This window comes from Scomber japonicus, chromosome 5 (genome assembly GCF_027409825.1).
Source record: "Scomber japonicus isolate fScoJap1 chromosome 5, fScoJap1.pri, whole genome shotgun sequence".
Classification (NCBI taxonomy): domain Eukaryota; kingdom Metazoa; phylum Chordata; class Actinopteri; order Scombriformes; family Scombridae; genus Scomber; species Scomber japonicus.
Genome location: NC_070582.1, coordinates 11474733 through 11487945, shown reverse-complemented (window position 1 = coordinate 11487945; position 13213 = coordinate 11474733). Strand labels below are relative to the sequence as shown.

At 40.0% G+C, this 13213-nt stretch overlaps 1 protein-coding gene across 1 annotated transcript; it reads right to left on the bottom strand.

The window, feature by feature from the left end:
* Nucleotides 1-3654: 3654 nt before the first annotated feature.
* Nucleotides 3655-12204, bottom strand: slc17a6a (solute carrier family 17 member 6a). Its single transcript, XM_053319703.1, has 12 exons — nucleotides 12119-12204; nucleotides 10423-10678; nucleotides 9801-9919; nucleotides 8406-8520; nucleotides 6949-7036; nucleotides 6638-6724; nucleotides 6119-6261; nucleotides 5877-6026; nucleotides 4866-4998; nucleotides 4660-4770; nucleotides 4446-4573; nucleotides 3655-3984 (listed from the first exon to the last, which is right to left on the bottom strand). The coding sequence occupies exons 1-12, from the start codon at nucleotides 12202-12204 to the stop codon at nucleotides 3655-3657; spliced, it is 1746 nt and encodes a 581-aa protein (XP_053175678.1).
* Nucleotides 12205-13213: the final 1009 nt, after the last annotated feature.

Sequence of the window (13213 nt, the reverse complement as noted above, 5' to 3'; positions counted from 1 at the left end):
CAATTATGTGTGCACCCTAACAGGCACGTCACCTGTGCAACAGCCATGACCACTCTGGCTGGTTAAGCATGAGAAAACATGTTCCACGTGGCCGGTGGCACAATTGTGTTTTCTGTCAAATTAACATGTGCACCGAGAGGCAGGCGTTAATGGTTTCCCTGCTCAGATGGGCAGATTATCGGAGGAGAAAGTGATGGGGGGATGACTCAGGCTTGGGATGATTCAGACATGGAGCTGCTTCCTGTGATCCAACCATCAGTCAACACAGTACAAGACTTCTGCAGACTGAACACTAAATTGATTCAAACTGTCCATCATGTGAGCATAAAACCAGCCTCAACCTTTCTCACCCAAACAAACTTCAGGCCTGTCTATCACAGCAGCTCTGGTGGAGGGAGATGAGATGCAAAGGCTTCATTTGCAGAGTTTTCACAGCACCTGTTCACGAGGAGGGAACTGAATGCCTGCCAGTCAGTCACCAGACTTGCACATTAGAAAATGTTGCTCTGATATTCTGCATCTGCTGTCCATGACTCACTCCCACCACCTGCAGAGGCTGAAAGGCAAGGCGAGAATCACGGTCTTTGATTAATAAAGAGTCATACACACCATCGCTATAGAGAAGCTCAGAAGGATGCATGTGGATGGATGGACGCCATGTTGTCCTGAATTATTTACCACTTCAGTGATGGCCGCAGAGCAGCACAGAAGCACCGCGGTTGATAATAATATAACTTCTCTTGTTCAGTCTCTACACTTCTGACTTCATATTTCACTGTGTGTCATAAGACCTGCGTCAGTTCTCTCGACTCCCTGAATTTGAGGTTTAATAGTGAGAGAAACATCCGTGTACAGTCCTACACAAGGAGCTGTGCAAATGGACGACGCTCAATGGTTTCTGTGCATCCACATTGGCACATTCCTAACATGTGATGCATGTGTGCTGAACAAACTACATCATCCATGAGATTGAGATCAATATGACATCATAAAATATGTATATTGATATTTTTATAATGACCTTTACATTTTATATTGACATGTTTTATATCATACTATGTTGTACAAGATTTTGCTCTGATTTGATGTTAAAGTATCGTTTTCCTTTTCTACTTTCATCCATTTAACTATAAGGTGAGTCTCTGCATATATTTACCCTAACCCTAACCCATTTTTAAGACCAAATGTTATTCATTGGTTCTACAAATCCATAACAAACTCATCCTAGCCTTTCAAACAGTACAGATCCTGAATTTCATTGTATGATTTCAACATAGAAGTAATGTTGCATTCAGGTGTCACCCTGTAGGTCAGTTGTGTCCTTTTACATTTTTCGCTAGTTGATGATTTCTAACTGTTGTTGCTAAGGAACGCTGTTAATGCATTCATTGTAAGTTACATCAGCGTTTCCAGTTCATAATTCAGTATTCTAGTTAATTGTTCTTCCAGCGAACGACAACTGCACATTTAATCTGAATTCAAACTTTGTTGATATTTCTGTGTGAAAACTGCAATGCATGTTGGAATTAAACAGTATTGATTTCTCACATGATTAGACTTCATGTTGCAGCTGGGTCAATAGTTGAACGTGCTTGCATGTAACACTGCCGACCTCAGATGTGTAGGTGGAGGACACACTGAGGAGAAAAAACTGGGTGTGCATTGCAAATGTAATATTTCACATTACACACCTTACAGGCTTTTTCTCAGCTCTGCCTCTGATCTCTCCTTTTTCTTGTTGCCATTCAGGAAGGTGTGACGTGATGCAGAGAGATTTAATAGGTTTGTCACACTTTCATACGCCCACATGACACCTTCAGCAGCAGGTCTTACACTGCATACTAAAGCCAGGACTTTCTGGGAGGACAGACAATGATCCTTGCTGGTAGGGATGTAAACTCCAGTGATAATGTTAACATGGCTGTTCCTCTCTCCTCTTACCAATTTCCACGCTACAGGGTCCAATACCTTCGCCTGGACTCTTGAGACCTCAGCCATTGATTTACTAATGAGAAACATGGAGAGAATAGGAGATGCATAGCACTGATTGGAGAAGGTGGTTAACTGGTTAGATAGTGTGCCTCCAGTCTCTGTGGACCAGTAACCTTCTATGAACAGCTGAAGAAAACGTGAATAAGTGAAAAGGTGACTAAAAATGACAAAAACATGACTTTTTGGTTGTTTTTCTTTTTTATAAAATGATATGAGCATCTTTTCAATAACACTTTTTGACATCAACATACCTCTTCTTTAAACACAATAATTTGAAGCCATAAAATCACATTTATCTGTTTACATAAACTTCAGGCACAAAGCCATAAATAGCATCTTTTGGTCATCTTAAACATTCTTAAATATTTGTATATTTTACACATCCTTGCAGATTTTCATACAGCGAATGAAGAAAGTGTTCAAACAGCAAATAAAGTGAGGTGGAAGAGCCATCTATTAATTCATGTGGTCCACTCAAATGTGACAATATCAAAGTGTCAAGAAAGTACTTTTGGTGACAATGAGAACAACCGAGAAACACCAAGAGATCACAAAAAAAACCTGGTTGTTCGTGTACAGTACTGCATGCCTTGTTGTCAAAATGCAACATGTCCTGCATCATGAGCACTAAATCTGGATTCTCCGGACACTAATAATTTGTTAAAACACACACCTTAATGTTGATCATCACATGACTCCAAAACAATTACAGTTAGATACAGCAGGCCAAGTGTTACATTACAAAACAGAATGTGATGGGTGGCAGCTGGTACACAGAGTTTATTGCAGTGCACACCAAACATCAATAAACAATGTCTTCTGAGCGATCGCCTTCAAAACTTTTTTGTCTCACATCACGACCAGAACCTGATTATTAAAAGTTCATTTTTATCATTTAAAATGGCAGAAGACACTTATCTAAGAACAAAGCAGTAGGCTGAATGAGGACTATCAGTGACTGTGAGGCGGCTGCATCTGAACATTGATCTGAGCAAATTCATGCAACAAACACACACTAAAATTCTACGGTTTCAACTTCACTCACGCTATTTTTGTCTTATAGTGTATTATAGGCCTCGCTCAAGAAGAAGAAGACCTTTTTTTGCAAGCAGACATCTCCCTGAAAAGGTACTGTCCATGAAAAATATGGCCTTTTATATTAATGTTAACACAGATCAACGACCCAAATCCACAATAGTCTCACAGAAACAGTATACAGATATATACAGTACATAAAACACATTTGAGAAACAGAATATAATCTTGTTTTTAGAATACTTATAGTTTCAGTGCAATCAGAGTGGTGTTTCCGAGAAAGACCTCATATATGATGGTCAACTGCAGTGTCATCTGGCTCATGTTGTTCAAGTAAATTCATGAGGTTCGGGTGCCTAAGAGGTACAACATAGGCCTGCAGTTTTCTTTCTGTATAGTGAAGCCCTACTGTAGGTAGATGTGATGAGAAACGTGATCATCTAATGAAGATTGTTCTGCATTGCAATTAACTATTTCTTTACACTGGCTGTTTGAAACTAGTAGTAACCGTTTTACTAGAATACACAGAATGGATTTAACTATCTAATATAGTAATGCTTATTTGTGCAATCCGTGATGGAAAGTCTGTTTTTGTAATCCGACTCACCATAACTGAATGTATCTGGCCTAAGAGTAGCCGCGTTCAGCGTACATCTTCCCCGCCGGTTCCTGGACGTACTCCTCTGTCTTATCCCAGTCCTGCACCCAACCTCCGTTGAGCTGTGCTGTTGCCCCGTAGCTTTTAGCCGGGCCCCCCATTGCGCCGTAACTCTGTGTGATGTCGCCTGTCTCTTCAGCCAGCTCATCCTCATCAATGAAGCCGCACTTCTCCTCGCTGGTTTCTTCAGGGTCGGCCCATGGCTGTTTCTCCCCAGATGCAAAGGCTCCGTAAAACACCACACCCCCGTAATGCACAAGGGAAGCAATGAGGAAGACATACTGCCACTCTTCACGGGTCTGGGGACGAGAAACAGTTATAGTCAGGCTGAGTCACTCCTTAAAATGAGGTACAACATGTCCCCAAAACTTTCTGTTTGAACAGTTTTGGTTGTTTGACATGAAAGATTTCTATACTTGATGTTGTTGCATTGTTTGAACAGGGCATTAAAGGTGATGTCAGTCAGTGCAGCAATCAGCAATTATTATGCATCAAAATCTGACGACAGTTTCGACCACTGTCAATCAAATATGATCAAGCCACACCCAAACAGTTCTGATGCAGCAGATTTGTTTTTGAAGCTTGAAATAAATAATACCTAAAAATGTTTTTCTCAAACTTTAACTTTAGCAAATGTAGTAATGAATATTCAATGTTGCAGAGAAATGTTTGAGATTTGACAGAGTTTGCAAAAGTTCCCCTGTGCTTTATCCTGCATTAACATTCACATCACTGTACTCTATGAATAGCAATGACTCACCTTGTTCTTTGTCATGGCGCCCACTATTAGAGGGCAGACCATCCCTGACAGGGTACCCACGCCGTTGGATATGCCCATGAGGATGCTGGCATAGCGAGGAGCGATGTCCAGATGGTTAACATTGAAACCTACAACACACAAAGAGTGAATATTGTGAGTTTTGCACTCATTTTGACTAGAAAATAGTTCGAGTTTGTATCATTTTGAGACTCACCTGATATTGCAAAACCGCTAAAACCCACTGCCAGGATTAGGAAAGAGATGGCCACACCCTTACTGTGAGAATAACCAACCACCAATAAGAGAGTGGCCTCCATACCAAACCCTGAAAACAACAAGGCCAAAGTTAATTGGTGCATTGATGAGGAATACGTCCACATTATTATATTAATAGATAAACAGCTGATGTTAAAGCCTCACCTCCACAGTTCATGATTTTGCGAACCATAGTGGTGGACATGATGTTGTGGGTACGCAGGTAGTCGGCTAACTGGCCTCCTAACGGCACAATGATGGTCATGACCAAGTGAGGGAGCGCAGACACTAGTCCAACCTGAGAAACCATCAAACACTCATTAGAAGCTGATGTGACAGTGATGAAAAGACAGTCACAACAAAGATGATTCTTTTGGCCCCAGAACAAATCTTTGCCTGCATTTCAACCTCTGACTCCGACATCACATCTGAGTAATATATCACCTGCAGTAATCACAGGATCTCATCTTGAGGCTGAATTACAGCTGTCAGACCTGCTTGATTCATTTTGCACTCTCTCACAGGAGGGCAAAGATTATGAGATTGGAAGATTGACTAGAAACTGTTGCTCAGATGAGGCGCTCTAGGATTAGAAAAATGTCCAAATCACAGCCTCTACAAATGTTATATATAATATTTTTGTTAAAAAGTTTTCAAATCTGTTTTCTTAAAACAGAGGAAAGTTAAAGCTCATTGAGGAAAATCATTTCATCAAAATTTCTTGTGACAGAGCACTGAAGAAAATGTCATCTACAGCATAAGACATTTCATTCTTCTGACTCTGAATGTTTTAAGTCAAACCATTTAACAAGCAAATTATTTATTGGATTTGAATCAATAAGTCACTTCACTAAATGCTCTCACCTTTCTTTCCTCTGAATGATTAATACCAGTCCATTTCCCAAACACTTTGTTAATTCTAAAATGTATTTTTATTAGAATGAATAGACAATGTTAGATTATTGTAATTATAATATAAACTGAATGAACAGCAGCATTGTTGTACCTTTTTTCGCTGTAGGATAAGATAGAAAATGTTTGAAGGTATTTTATACAAATTAACTGAATATCAGCAATTCATATCTGATACAATCATCGCTTGCAATCTTCAAGAATCACATGATGTTTGAAGGTATTTTTTGGGCTGATAGCAGGTGTCATAAGAGATTTATTTACCTTGCTTATTTCAAAACCAAACACCTCTTCAAAGTACGCGGGCTGGCTGATGAGGAGCAGATAGAAGGTCCAGCTCCTGCAGAAGTTGGCAACAATGATTGCATAGACGGGCATGGAGGAGAAGAACTTCCTCCAGGGGGTCTTGTATTTCTGTTAAAGCACACGACAAACAGGAAGTCAACTGGATGTACTCTACTTGTCGTGGTGTTATGAATCAAAGGGCGTACTGAGTGAGAACTCACTTCCATGGCACCCATCAGTTGGGCACTTTCACCGATGCTCTCCTCGATGTAACGGCGCTCCTCGTCGGTGATGGTCGGGTGCTCTGCTGGGCTCTCATAAGACACCAAGACCCAGAACATGTACCACACCAATCCAAAGGTTCCTGTGCAGATCATAAAGAGGGCGACATCAAGAATCCATTTTTTAACAGAGATCAATGGCACTCAGGGTGTGCAGTCAGATATTGCTTTAATTTAGTTCAAAGTCTAATTTACACCCCAAAGTTTCTTAAGATATCAAATATGTCAGTCTGAATTTGGGGGGAAATGTACACAAAATGATACAGCTGCAAAATAATATTTGAAGTTTACATAAAGGTGCAGCAGCCATAGAAATCATGGATACTTGGGTTTGAATATTTCACTCAACATGTAGCTTCATTAAAGAGCTAGAACAAGCTGGTACAGAACCAACACTGTACTATCAGTACAGACAGTGTGGAGTTAAAATAAAATGATTGACATGACAGAGACACTCACCGTACACATAGAAGACAGAGGACCATCCTGTGTACTGGACCAAGATCCCGGCCAGAGGCATGGCTATCACTGCACCAGCATAGGATCCTGCACAGGAGACAATGTTAAGACCAAGCAGAATATGATCCTGGCTACTAATTCAGAGAGAGCCATGTTGTCAGCTGTGTTCAGAGAGACATTTACACACATTTAAGTGGCAATATTTGTAATTTAAAACCGTTTCATTGTAAAAAGTAATTTGATCATAAAAATCATATTGTTTTTTTGTATTTTTTCACAGAAGCCAGACTATTTATTCGTAGATTAAATACCACAGAAGGAGATGGTTGCCAAACGACTTCTCTCCAGCGGTGGAGCCCATTTACTCCAGATCCCATGGCAGGCTGGGTAAGTCACTCCCTGCACGGTGACAAATGACATCACAGTCACACAACGAACACAGGCCGCAACAGGCTAAACAATCTCCTCCTCCTCATCCTCCTCTTTTAGGGTTATTTTATGGCCAAAGCTCATCTATTGCTTCACTATAAAACCTATTAGCAGCTCAAATGGATGATAATGGATTTCTGCTAGCATCTGTTTGTTTTTTCATCATAAAGCAGCCACTCAACAGGCCCTTAATATCATCATTGTCTCATACAGATTTCGACCAATACTTTATTATACCCATCTTGCACAGTGTGACATACTATCAGGTTGTGAGATTGTTGTTGTTGTTATCATCACACAGTCTATGGGCACCTTTGAACAGTCAGTGGATGGCCTGGATTCATTTTCTACCAGCTTGAACATATTTTCTCACAGTTTTGTGTTGCTCTAAATTTCCTGTTGCTGCAAAAAACATCAACAACTGTCTGACTTCATCAATCAAGTTCACATCTGTTTTTCCACTTTCCAGTCAATAGAATTCACATCATGTAAAGACACGCCACTTGATTGACATAGTCTTTTCTCATTTGCCAAAGACGCACAAAACAAATTGTAGTTAATAACAAACAAACTGACGTGCATTGTAGCTGACCTCTCTAATAGAGACTAATGGGTTAGGTGTGAGTCAGTGCAAATTCAAGCTGACTCCCCACTTCATGGAAGAAAAACTGAATTGCTCCCATTAAATCTTCATTACACACTAAGTGGCATACAATCAACTATTGATAGACACAAATTGCTGGGGCTTGCAGTGGGAGACACCCTGAAATGCTAATGTTTAATTTGCAGTAATAAGTCGATGGGTGCTGAACGCAGGCTGCTCTCTCTCTCAATGCTCATGAGCTGCTATTGAAACCACAGTATGCAGCCAAACAAAATAACAAAAGAGAGCGACCTTCAGCCTGATAATAGCATCTCCCTCTGAAATCTTGTCCTTTCTATCGAGCTGTGGGAGCCGCCTCCATCAAGTGGTTTTTATCTCTATTGTTCGACATGTTGCTGTGTGCACATGGAGCAGTTGTGTCCAGGTAACTAATACAACTGTACGCTGCTATTCAGGGGTTTAAATGCTGTTTGCTGTTTGTGGACGAATCCGACTGATTGTATACAGTATAATGAATGGATCTTCTCCATAATGGGCTTCATTTTCCAAACACAGGTTCAAATAGAAAGCAAAGCAGAACAAAATTGAACACAGGATTACTGTAAAACGCGGTTAAATACAAAATGTCAGGACAATTTCATTAGAGGTCGAGTTCAGCTCTCGGCTTGATAATGAGGCATCATTTTTTGGTCTTTTCAAAGGTCAAAATCTGACGTGCAAACTGTGCATCAGTACCTCCACCAACCCTTGTAATATCCTCACAAAGATGACACATCCATAGTGAGTCCGGGCAGCAGAGGGAATGAACATGTTCAGAGTAGATGTCAGCACGATGGCAGCCCCAAAAACTCTGCATAGACAGTGAGTTTGGATTATTTGTCAGAATATAAAGAAAACAAGGTCAGCCTCTTATTCAGTGAGACAGTTTCAATTACTCCAAATAAATATATAGATATTATACAATGTTAATTCTATGGTGGAATAATATAAGACAATAAGGCAATCCTAATTGGTTGCCACACACACAACAACAGGCATTTATTCAGTTTCCTGGGGAGTGAGGACAGGAGGTGTTTGCAGCAGAAGGCGTCAGTGGGCTCAGCTGACTTGGCATGATGAAGCTCTTCAAAGATTTGCATCTTATTTAGTCTCCATTTCCCTCATAAAAAAATCTAACGATCCAAGGATTTACAGTACATCTGAGGCAACCTTCTGCTTCATATTGTCTTTAATGTCCTCCTATAGTAACGCTTTAATATTTACGTGATTCTATAAAGACGTTTTTACTGTTTTGTTGTAATACTAACAAAACAGCAACTATAAATTATGAATATTAGTTTCAAATACAAAATATGCAATAACATGTGCACATATCATCCATAGCTGTAAAATATAAATTGGAGTAGGCCATATATACTGTGCATTAGCACCCACTGTTTGCATGTAAAGTATTGTGTCACTTTAAAAAAAAAAAAACATTCAATATGTATTTCAGCACTCAACATTTTCACTACTTATATCCTTTACAAATGACAGAAGCTGTTCTACCTGTATAGACATGTATGTTGTTTTTGCTAGATTATATATATTTTTTTACCTATTTGCTTGAAAATAATTGATATATTTATGTTTAATTATCTTTGTTCAGCTTTATTAATTAAAGCTGCAATAAAGCGAATTCTGTATTCCTCTGCAGATGATCACAGATTCACAGCTCTTTCTTGCAAAGGTTTCACACACATGACTAATACAGTAGCTGACTAATCAGTTAAACTAATGTGGTATGTGTCTATTGAAACCTTTCTACAATCATTGCTAACAACCACATTTCACACAGGGCGTTTGGCTGGTGTGGTTGCCATGCCTCTGAACATAAAGGATTAGACATGGTGGTCCCATGGGAGCTCATTAACATGAGGAGGCACGCCCGGCGGGCATCAGCCAAATCCCCAGTTTATCTGCTGTGAGGTCAGATTTCTTTCTTCAAACCATACCAGACTAGCTCCTAAATATCAATAATATTTTAAGGTAGGGAAGTAATATAGTATAAGACTTATTCCTTATACCTATCCTACCTATCCACTATTTTTATTATATTTTCTATTATAAGAAATCATCTTGTGCATTTACCTGTTTGCAGCCAGTCTTGAGGAAATATACCCTCCTGGAATCTGAGTAACTATGTAGCCCCAGAAGAAGGAGCCATGAATCATCCCCACAGTCTCTGGGTCCCAGTTGAATTTCGCTTTCTTTCAGATCCAAAAAAACCGAACAAAAAAAAAAGAAAACACATTTTAATTACTTTTCTATTTTTCTCCAGAAAAATCTATAAGAAAAAAAACAGACAGGTGTAACACAGTGATAAGTGAGTCTTTTCCAGCTGTGAAATACTGTCAGTGGAAAATATTTTTAGCTTGATATCAAGTTTAATTTAATCTGACGCTTTGATGCTTCACACTTGACGTCAGAGCGCCTATATAATGATCAATTAAATAGAAATAAAAGCAGAAATTTTCCAGAGAAATAAACACATTAAAAAAATGCAACCTGCATTATTTTGTTACCTTTAACTATAATATACAATCCCAACCCATAAAATGCAACTGAAAAAAAAGGCTTCGTAGGGAGACTTCATTGAGGTTTTCCAGGTGGGTTTAACCACTAAAACCCATCAACCAGTCTATTGGCTCTGGGCCCTCATTACCTATCAAACATGGGGTGTGCAGGGGGCGGAGTTTTACTGTACATGCACCTCTGTGATGATGATCTTGCCGTTCTGGTGGATTGTGCTGTTATTGACCATGCTGACGATGGCCACACCCAAGTTACACCGGATGCCGAAGGAGATGCAGAAGCCGAGCCCGCTCAGCATGGCGATGATGTATCTGCGCGGGGCCCCGAAGCATGTGCAGTCACACAGGGGCGTCTTCCTCTCCTGGCCCTCCCTGGGTCTCCCATCCTCTGTCAGCTCGATCACCTCACCTGTTTGCTGCTTTCTTTCCAATTTCCTGCACGACAAGCCGTCAAAATACTCATTTTTTGTTTTGTATATTTAAATTCTACTCCTTATATCCACAGCTGGATGAATGAAATCAAAGATCCAAGGAAGGAGAATGAGAGCTTCAAGAAGAAAATGCGCTATTTCGTTAATTTTATGCACAGAATAAGCGCAGAAACCCCCCCTGCATATCTGTATTTATTCACATGCCTTCACAGCGAAAGAGGAAAATACCTCTCATCTTCACTGGCCTTCATTTTTTTCCTTTTTTTTTCTCCTTTGAATTTGGCGCAGGCCCCTTAAAGCCTGCACCGTGTTTCCCCTCTTTATTAAAGTCAGACTGTGATTTTTATTTTCATTCCCTGCTGAAATTCTCCATATTTCTCTAAAAGAAAGAAAAGAAAGGCTCACTGACTAACGAAGAGAAAATGACCTTCATACCGCATTGCAGCAGTATCAGCATCAGACTTAATTTTACCTTCTTATTTATTTTATTAATTAGCTCCCATGAATGTGGTGTCGGCATGTTGCTTTTCTCTTTCGGAATTTATCATAAAAAATGAATTTAAGGTGAATTTAAGCAAAGAAAGAAGAAGAGAAAAAAAACCCTAAACATTGCAATGTGAAGGCCTCCCTCATCCTGTGAAATAACAGGCCTGCTGGATGCTAAATGAAACCAACAGATTTTTATTTTCCTTTCACAGCTTTGAGTCACGTTTCTGTGTTGCAGCCCGGATTCAACTTCATCCATTTAAAGCCGTTTAAACTCCAATAAATAAACAATTACATTATGTGTAGGAGCTCATGCGATCAGCTAAAAATGCATATTTTGTTCACGTTTCGTCATTTTTCAGAAGATTTGCACACATTTCGTTTTTCTGGCTTAATATTCACGATAATATGAAATAATAATTCAGCTTTAGACATCTGTTCCTCTACATCCAGCTCCTTTATTCCACTCTGACTCTGATCATCTGTTTGCTTTTCAATCAGTTATCAGTTTTCTTTTTATTTCATCTAAGTCCTTTTGACACTGTGAAGAAGAATATAGGAAGTCAATTGATGTGAAGTGCATCGATCTTGAATTAATACAGATGGATACATAAGGTAATAGATATCCTCCGACCTTGTGTCACGACTCGTTCTGTTTCATTAATTATTAAAAAACACCCACAGCTGCTGGTGGAGGGGGATCATCCTCCAGGGAAATATCTGATCCTTAAATATTCGGGCCACACGACTCTGCTTTCGGCATCCTGCCCGTAATTCATCTTAAAAAAGGAGAAATTTCCCTCCTGGATTCATTTGTGATTAAGGAATAAACACGTTGAAAGCAAGTGTGTGCTTATGTGTGATCCTCACATCTGGATATTTCCTATTTTAAATTTCTCACAATAGAAGAAATTCTGTGATTATAAAACAAGAATAAATGATCATTACTTCGCCTTACCTGTACAGATTGCCGAGGGCCTTTCCTGCGATTTGTTTTATCCCCTCTTTAGAGGTAGGGAGAGCTTTCTCCTTGCCTGGCTCCATATCCAAATGATATATATATATATATTTAAAAATCTAAAATACTATAACAGATGGAAGTGCGGCATTAATGAGCATATTGTTTAGATATTAATCCAAATAATGCGCCTCTTTCTTTCAAGCAGAAAAACGCCTCGATGTCCTGAAAAGACGAGCTGGAGAAAGAGGGGGTGGGGGGCACGTTCAGTCTGAAAGGGTTGGTTTCACAGTCACAAAACAGCAGTCAAATAAGTCCGCTTTTGCCTTGCGCAATGTTAATCCATGCAGTGCCATTTTAAGATCCAGTCAGCGATTAGAAGACGGCCAAACAGAGAATAAAAAAAGTTGGAGAATTCTTTTGTGTGTGTGTGTGTAAAAGATTCACTGAGAAATCGTGGTGGTGAAACGGAGTCGAGCCTCAGCCAGTGGAGGTTAGCGGTGCTCCGGTCTGATCTGAGGTGAGGATCTCCAGTGAGGCAGCAGTCGGAGGAGGTTTCAGCACCGCGGACAGCGCACAGCTCATCTACCTGTCAGCAGCTCCGCGCAGCGCCCCTCCCCCTCTCCGCTCCCACCACTCCTCTTCCCTAATTCATTTCCCGCTTAGAAATCTGGGAACGACAATTGCATAACTCTCTCTCTATCTCTCTCACTTTTATCTAACCGAATAGAAAGGGTTTTAGTATGAGCTCAGACCACTTATAAATCACTTACTGCAGCAGGCTCAAAGCCACGATCCCCCCCGCCCCCCCTCACCCCCACCCCCTCCTCACGCTACATTTCTGCGGTTTAGGTTTTCCTGCTGCGATTAAAGACAGTGAAACTTCAGAGCCCAAACTGAAGAAAACTTTGCTATTAAATAAAATCAACAACACAATCTGGGGATTTTAATATTTTTCATTGAAGAAAGAAACAGCATTGTATGTGGAGCCAGATTGTGTAGTACAGTAGATATGCAGTCAACCACGCAGAGGCAGTGTTGTGTAGATCTCAACTGATACGAGATTGAATGAGAGATTGGGAGCCTTTGTTATAT